The 8,546-nt window shown below is 32.8% G+C and overlaps 1 protein-coding gene across 1 annotated transcript; it reads right to left on the bottom strand.

The window, feature by feature from the left end:
• Nucleotides 1–3,666: 3,666 nt before the first annotated feature.
• LOC115954187 (polygalacturonase-like) lies at nt 3,667–6,491 on the bottom strand. The gene is made up of 4 exons (XM_031072096.1): nt 6,054–6,491; nt 4,649–4,938; nt 4,317–4,545; nt 3,667–3,885 (listed from the first exon to the last, which is right to left on the bottom strand). Exons 1-4 carry the CDS (start codon nt 6,489–6,491, stop codon nt 3,667–3,669), a joined length of 1,176 nt encoding a protein of 391 aa, XP_030927956.1.
• Nucleotides 6,492–8,546: the final 2,055 nt, after the last annotated feature.

The raw sequence follows: 8,546 nt of genomic DNA on the forward strand, positions 1-8,546 counted from the left end.
CACGCAATAGTATAGTTTCATAATCAATTAAAAATTTTATAAAATTATTTTGGTCTATTATAAATAGGTAAGTTCCCGTGCGTTGCACGGGTTTCCGACTAGTTTAATTAATGTCCATGTAAAAGGATATACAGATCATTGTGTATAAAATAAATAAAAATGTTATAGGTCGCCAATAATCAAAGGCTTTAAAAATTAAGAGGCTTACCTTTATAGAAATATGTAGAAATGTGATCTAATGGTCATTACCTATGAAATAAAATTTCTACATTTATATATATATATATATATATATATGCGGGGACAATTTTTGCCTAGACCAAGTGTTGCACTTGTAGTCATTTTTGGCTTGGAAAGTCTCACATTGGAAGGAAAGCCTTCCTCTTCGTGCCATATAAGGGATGACCAATGGTGATAGAGTACCACTAGTTTGGTTATTGGTTACTCTATCACCATTGGTCATCCCTTATATGGCACGAAGAGGAAGGCTTTCCTTCCAATGTGGGACTCTCCAAGCCAAAAATGACTACAAGTGCAACACTTGGTCTAGGCAAAAATTGTCCCCACAATATATATATATATATATATATATTTTTTTTTTTTCTATTTTAAAATCCTTCGTTAATTGTAAAGTTATAAAGAACTTGAGTTATCATAATGGCCGGCCCCGCTACTCCCGCTACCATTCAAATAAGAATGTTAACTTGAATGCTATGAATTACTTTAGTTAATCAACCGTGCCTTATGTACGTTTTGGACTTAAATTATTTGGACTTGTAAGCAAACACAGTGGCCAATTAACTTAGCGAGAAGGTATAGAGACTACATGAGTTAGCTAGGTCCATATCCATGCCAAATTATATGTACCGAAAGAATATAATTTAACTTAGGGGTCAAGACAAAGATATGAGTATATTAAGTCAATAGCTAATGTAAACAAATTTCATGAGAATGCATCTTACTTCAACCTTCTTCAACTAAAGCAATAGTGAGGACTGTCCTTTAATTAGGGATCCAACCTAACTTCACCACATGAGGGATTTCTTCTTGAATCAATATGGAAAGGGTAAAGGACCTATATATTGACTAAGGAAGTAACTTTCTAAGCCTGCTTAAGATATTTCAACCTGGTTTGTTTAGTAATTTAATAATTATAATGGAGGATGTGAGGCTTTGATCCATATATATCTATGTAATAAATATCAAAAGATCTCAGTTGAGTTACAAAGTTTTTGACGCAAAAACAAAAAAACAAAAAAGAGAATATTTTAAGCTAAATCAAATAACTTTCCTCAAATAATAATGTTGTCTATAATAATTTTACAACAAATTCTAAAGTTTGGCTCAACTTTGATTCAATTGGCTGAGGGCATGGTCTCACAAAAAGTTAAGCTCATTAACCAAAATGTGGCTAGGCAAGACAAATGACCCCAACAACCAATTTATTATTTCTGGACAAATCTTTATAGTACAAGCTATAAAGAGCATCATTAGGAGCGAACAATATACATTGAAACTCTATAAATATATATATATATATATATATATTTATATTTATATCATTAGCTATAATTGTTTTATAATTCGTCGTTGATACCTCATTTTTACTCATTAACACCGGTAGCTTTTTTTGCTTTAATTTTTTTTCGCAATATATCAAAATTAATATATTCTATTAAGAAATATAAAATATATGAAATAATTAATGTAGAAATTTATTACCATAGCCTTGGGACATGACTTTATTTACTGTATGTAGAAATAACTCTTCTATGGAAGGACCAATTAATGAAACGCTTTCATATTATTAATAATTCTTAAATGTGTGGCTTTTAATTTGCTCAACTGGAAAAAGTCTCATGTTGTCGAATAAAAGATTTGAGAATCAATCACCACTTATACCAAAAAACAAATTGGTATTTTGGTTTAATGACAAGGAACAATTACCAGGAGCAGCTGTCATAAGCTGAAATTATCTCTAAAAAAAATAATAAATGTTTCTTTTATATTTAACTCTAAATAATTCTCAAATCCTTTGAAGCTGGAATTTCAAAATGTAGGCCTCGCCACCCATAAGATTTTAAATGGGCTATTCCCAGTAAAGCGCCCATGAGCGGTGACCCCAAATTTCTTTATCTAGTAAATTTTCAATTCCTCTGTTACCTTGGCATGTTAGAGGATTGGAATTTTGAGTAGGGATTACTTAATTTTGGAAAAGACCTTTTAACATGTTAGATTTGGGGAAAGACACATACGCGTTTCTAATGTGTAAATTATGATGTATAAGTTTTTAATAATCTCATTGAAATATTTCCATGTAATTGATCGGTTAAAAAGTAGTGCTTATTTCTTTAATTTTAGGAACCAATAACTCTCACAGGAAATTTTATAATAAACCAAAAAAGCTAGTAGACAAACTTAAGGAACCGACGGCATATTTTTATATTTGTGCATGATAGAATATTTTTATGTCAAATATTTATAGGATATTTTTATTCACTTAGAGGATACATAGGGTTTGGATGGACTACTTTACTGTATCCACTTTGAAATGTCTCTTTTAAATTTAAATTCTCTATTTTTTTTTCCTTCCTTGATTAAATTGGTTTCATGACATAATTGAATATAATTCATGTGAATTCACATTGAAAAATGGAAATGATAAAAATCTATAAATCCAACGACATATTTTTATATTTGTGCATGGTAGAATACTTTTTATGTCAAATATTTATGGGATACATAGGCTTTGGATGGACTACTTACTATAGCCACTTTGAAATATCTCTTTTGAATTTGAATTCTCTTTTTTTATTTCCTTCCTTGATTAAATTGGTTTCATGACATAATCTATATATATAATAATAGATGAAACTGAGAGAAACTCAAATTAAAATTTCAAATTAGAGTTTAATTTTGCGCCATGTATTCTAAATTATTTATTCTTAAAGCATTTTATTTTTTAATTTTAGAATCAAGTGTGGGATCACATCATAAATATTCATCTAAGTTAGTCATTAAGTACAAAAACAAAAAAGTCTAGAATAAATGAATCGCAAAAAAAAAAAAAAGTGTTTCACAATAATTTTTTTTATAAAAAAACATAGACAATTTACATTTTATATCTAATAATATCCATACAAAATTTTTTAAAGAGTTAACAAAATATAAAAATGACTATTAATAGTATTTAAATTATATATATATGAATTATATTATGCATCTTATCGTATATTTTTAAGTGTATCCATGCATATGCATGGGGTTCAAGCTAGTTGAATATAATTAATGTGACTTCTCATTGAAAAATGGAAATGATAAAAATATATAAATCCAATAAGTGAGGTCCAATTGAAACTAATACATCAAACACAACCATATCTCTTATAACAATTCGACATACAAAGTACAAACACCCAAATAGGCGTTTAAACTTTCAACATTATATTTTGATTGCTAGGCCCGGCATGCTTCAAGAATGCCCAATCGACAAGCACCGCCACAGGCTTCAGCAATCAACTTATAACTCAATTACCTATCACGCTAATCTCCATATTAAAGAAACTAAAAATGTGTATAATTTTTTTTCCCAAAGGATGAAAGGACAAGAATGTAAGTTCCTTTTCTATCCTTCATAGATATGTATTTTGTATAATTTTTCCCCCTCTACAAGCAACTTGTGGGCTGGACAAAACCAGTAGATGTTCCAGCAGCATGGCTACACGAAGCTTGGGCTACTTGATTCTTGTAAGTGAGCTTTACATCCTCCAATCTTATTCTAGAGCATGGATTTCCCGAACTACAATCAAATTTCACAGCAACCTCTGTTGCTGATGTTCCATGGATATCTTGGTATGTCACATCACTAATTTTTACTCCAGAAGCCTAATAAAAGGAAAAAAGAAATTAATTTTCCACTGATGGGATGCAAGCTCCAACTAAAAATAGAAATGAAAAATATTGAACAAATTATGAAGTAAAGTACAAAACTTTGAAAATGTATGGAGGGGCTCATTTTGGGTTCAAAACTAGGATAGAGTAACAGTTGATTTTGACATGATAATGGGCTTGGCTATGTGTCCGTTTGAGAACAATTTATCTAACTTTTTGCTAAAAGTATACTAAAGTATATTTGTACTTTAAAAACCTTGAAAAAGTGAGGTTTTAAAGGTTATTGTCTTAGGCTTATGGGAACTAAAATTTTTAGAATTGATGTTGTGTGATTTACTTGAACATGCTTAGGCCTTTTCAAAAGCAACCATATCTTTTTTTTAAACTACATTTGCATGCAAAATAAGGTTTAAAAAAAATATTACCTGACCAGGGCATCCCTTATTGCCAGGACAGTAATTTTGGTCAATTACTATAGGATTCTGGACATTTGTCATAACGGCATGTTGGAATAGAATGTTCTTAGCAAAGCCATTGCTAGGCCTTCCCCATGACTTAATCCTCACCCCATTCTGAGTACCAGTAAAAGTAGCTGTTTTAACTGTCACATTTTGTACCCCAGCCTCTTGCTGGTCCTTACCTAGACTCCCAATGCTACACCAATTAAGTACACCAATAAGACCAATTTAGCATCACCATAAAATATAGTTGTTTCAAACATGTAATATTTTAACGAATAAAAAAAGTAATTAAATACCTAATTCCATGCCCAGGTCCGCATGCAACATTCTCAATCCACAAGTTAGTGGTACCAGGGCCAATTGAGATGCAATCATCACCAGTCCCAATCTTGGAGTTGAGAATTGTGACACTTGAAGATAATTGAACATGAATTCCATCGGTGTTTGGACTGTTTCCAGCAGCAGTGACCTTGACACCTTGCATTTTCACATTGTGGCAAGCATTGATGACGATGTGGAACATTTGGCTGTTTCGGGAGGTTAATGCATGGACTGCAATGTTGTTCGAATTTGAAAATTCCAATGTCTGCTTGCATACACACAAGAAAATATTCCAATTATTATTGTTTTAAAAATTATATGTAATATATATGTGTGTGTGAAAGACTATTGAATTAAATATGTTTGACCTTAATGGGATGGACTTCCAATGCAATCAACAACAACAAAAGCCTAAGCAAGTTGTTTGACCTTTCATGGATTCAGATCCTCTAGATTTCATGGGGTACTCTACCAAATAGATTTCCTTAAATCCTAATTATTCTTTAATGATTTAATGGTCTAGATTCCACCATATCAGCATTTCACTAATAATAATCTTAATTGTTTTGTTTGTAACATTATTTCATTATTTTAAGAATACTGTTAGTGAAATGCTGACATGACAAAATCAAGATCATTAAATTATTAAAAAGTGGTTAAGATTTAAGAAAATCTATTGATAAAGTACCCTAAAAAATCTAGAGGATCTAAATCAGACATTTCACATATATTCTCTTAAGTTTTTAAGCATGTTTACTGATATTCTACTACATAACATGGGATTATTCCCAAGTATAGTCGATACGATTTCCTTGGAAGCTATTTTAATTTCTTAAAAATCTCCATCAAAACTGAAGAGGGAAAAATCAGTCAAAAGTTCAAAAGAAAATCCAAACAGAACAGGCACACCAGAAGTGTTCATCCCACCCACTCCCAGTTTAGTTACCTAGAAAATAACGATATATATATATATATATATATATAATGTATATTAAGGGTGAATCTAGCCCCAAAAAGTTAAAATATTTCAAATTCTATTTTCTTTTACTCGGTCAATGTAAGAAAAATCTATAGTAATGCCCAACATAAAAACCATTTTTCTTCTTCACAAACACTTTAATTTGTGATAGACACTTTTAACCTATTTCCGGGCACTTGACAGTTTCCTATGTGAAACTGATTAGTGTGCATTTAAATTTTAAACATAGTTTTTTGTGGAAAACTTATATTTTGAAAGTCGATCAAGAGACTTTTAAAATTGTACGTAAACAAATATAAGCTGAAAAGCTAAAAGAAAAAAAAAAAAAAAAACTAAAGATAAATGGAATTTTTATAAACTCTAAATATGTAAGAAAAGGCAATTTAATCATTTTCACATACCGTGGCTCCCGAAGGACAACTATTGCCAGAAGCTTTGCAAGCCCACAAACCAGTGCCTTGGCCATCAAGAATTCCACCAGATATGGTAACCCCATCAACATGTTTAAACAAAAGCCAGTTTCCTGTATTTCCAAGGACCCTATAGTCTGCTGGAGCCACAAGTGTCCCATCTATGCGCACAGTGATAGCATTGTTCTTACATGGTCCACTGAAAACCACTTGCCCGAGATAGAACCTCCCTGCTGGCACATAAATTATGGCAGGACTTACTGAGGCACAAGCTTTTGTCCATGCACTAACAAAAGCCTGAGTCGAGTCCGTTTTCCCATCTCCCTTGGCTCCCAAACTCACCACATTGTATGTCACAGGAGATGCTATCACTAAGGAAATGAACATAGAGAGAAGTGCAAGGACAAGAGAGCTTTTGGGGTATGCCATTTTGGTTTGATTTGAAGGAGAAAATAACGTGTCTACTTTGACTGTCTGGGTATAAGTGTAAGAGAGAGAAGAAGTGGCTTAGTGAGTTTAGAAGTTGAGAGTTGTGGAGGTGATGAGGAAGATGAAAGTGTTTAAGGGTATTTATAGGATTTGAATGCACATTTAGTTTCTCACTTTATTTTCTCACTTTTTCAGTTATAATATGCACAGCGGCGCCGAAGTTTGGAAAGAAGAATGTTGTTGTTTTACATTAAAACTTTTTTAATCCCTTCTATACTACAGTACCCTTATGTGGGACACACTGATACATTACTTGCATTTTTGGATTGGGATTTGTATGCTTCTACTAATTTTTACAATAGCTGATTATCTAATCCAATTAGTTTAAAATTGACAAACTGTCATTTTCAATGCTTATATTATATTTATAAATTTTGTATTGTCTATCATGTTTATTAGTTTATGGATTATATACTAGGGAAATGCTAACAAATGCCCTTAGGGTAATAGTTGACAATTCACTTAAAGAAAGCTTTTATGAGGGAAAAAAAAAAACAATTAATATTTTGATAGTTTTTTACATTTCTCATAAAAGTAGTGTCAAAACTTTCATAAAATAGATTGTTAACTATTGCCTTAAGGGTACTCATTAGCATGATCCTATATACTATGGTCATTGATTTCCCGTTAAAAGTAGCGGCTCTAGGATTTTTTTTAGGGTGGTCATTAAGAAATTTAAATTATACAAAATCTAATAAAGTGATAACTTGAATATTTGTTATTGTAAGGTTGAATTTATTCAACCATCTAATTGGCTTTATTCCGTGCCAAATTTGCTTGTAATTCAGCATTTAGTAACCCTGTATTTAGGTGGGTTTGATGTAAGGGTAGTGAGTGAGATAGAGTGAAAATTGCTCAAGAGTGTGCAAGAAAACAGAGACTCGCGGCTGCAAGCCGCCAGACGTAGCACACGTGCCAAGCATGCTGGAAGGTGAACAGTCATGCAAGCTGGAGCACTACAGGACAAAATAGGATAACTGGCCATACGGTTATCTCGCGACTGGATCTCGCGACTTAGTCAAGCCGTGAGGTCAAGCCGCGAGCCACCCCTGTTTTGTAAAACCTGACGTTTCACATTTCTCTCCCACTCGAGTATAAATACCCCTTTTACCCACGATTGTGAGAGAGCTTCCAGAGAGAATTTTGAGAGAGAAACCCTAAAGAAAAACCAGATTGATTCACCCACAATTTATACATTAGAGTCTCTTCAAATTCCTTAACTCTCTTCCTCTCAATTGTCAAATCCTTGAGAGGCATTATACCAAACCTGATTCTCACCATTATCATTACTGTGAGAGAGCTGTTTAGATTTCTGGGAAGCAGTTAGGAAGGAACCAATCTTCATTGGTTGATACTACGGTCTAGTAGCGGAATCCGGGAAGCTAGAAAAGAAAAAGGTTCGGCGCAACCTCGTTGGAGCAAGAAGCTTAGAGGGCTTAGGTGCACTGGGTAGATTAGGCTTGGAGGGTCTATTGCTGTCCATGTATCCCAACTGTATTTTCTAGTGGATTGTTTACCGCTTGGAGGGCGGCGAAGAGGTTTTACACTGAGGGCTTCGGTTTCCTCTTCGATAACACATCGCGTGTTGTCCTTGTGTTTGCATCTTCCTTCCTCTCTATCTTTGCCTTTTTATTATCTGCTGTGGATTGTATTTTGTTTTGGCTTAGATTGTTTTTAACCAATTCCATATTATAGCTTATGTTAAGTTTCCGCACACTTGTTGTTTGACATATTGCTTGAATTGGTTAAGTTGTAATTTGAGGGTCTAAACATTCAAGGGTGTTTATACACGTTTTTGAACTTTCAGTTATAATTGTGAGTCAAGTCACTGAGGAGAGCAAAATTATTGTGATTGCAAAGTCAAAAAGAGTATAACTATCATCACCATCAGAGAACTCACAACCACAATATTTTTTTAGTACCATTTTGTAAGGAAAAATGAAATTAGAGATTATTTTATTGAATAGGTTAAACAATCTACAAATTTAAATGATT

This window comes from Quercus lobata, chromosome 7 (genome assembly GCF_001633185.2).
Source record: "Quercus lobata isolate SW786 chromosome 7, ValleyOak3.0 Primary Assembly, whole genome shotgun sequence".
Lineage (NCBI taxonomy): Eukaryota > Viridiplantae > Streptophyta > Magnoliopsida > Fagales > Fagaceae > Quercus > Quercus lobata.

Bases quoted from the DNA above. Each gene is read 5' to 3' on its own strand.
- LOC115954187 (XM_031072096.1), bottom strand. From the start codon at position 6,491: ATGGCATACCCCAAAAGCTCTCTTGTCCTTGCACTTCTCTCTATGTTC. The intron at 4,939-6,053 runs GTATGTGAAAAT...GTATGCAAGCAG, and splicing joins GTTGTCCTTCGGGAGCCACG to ACATTGGAATTTTCAAATTC. The intron at 3,886-4,316 runs GTAATATTTTTT...TCCTTTTATTAG, and splicing joins ATAAGGGATGCCCTGGTCAG to GCTTCTGGAGTAAAAATTAG.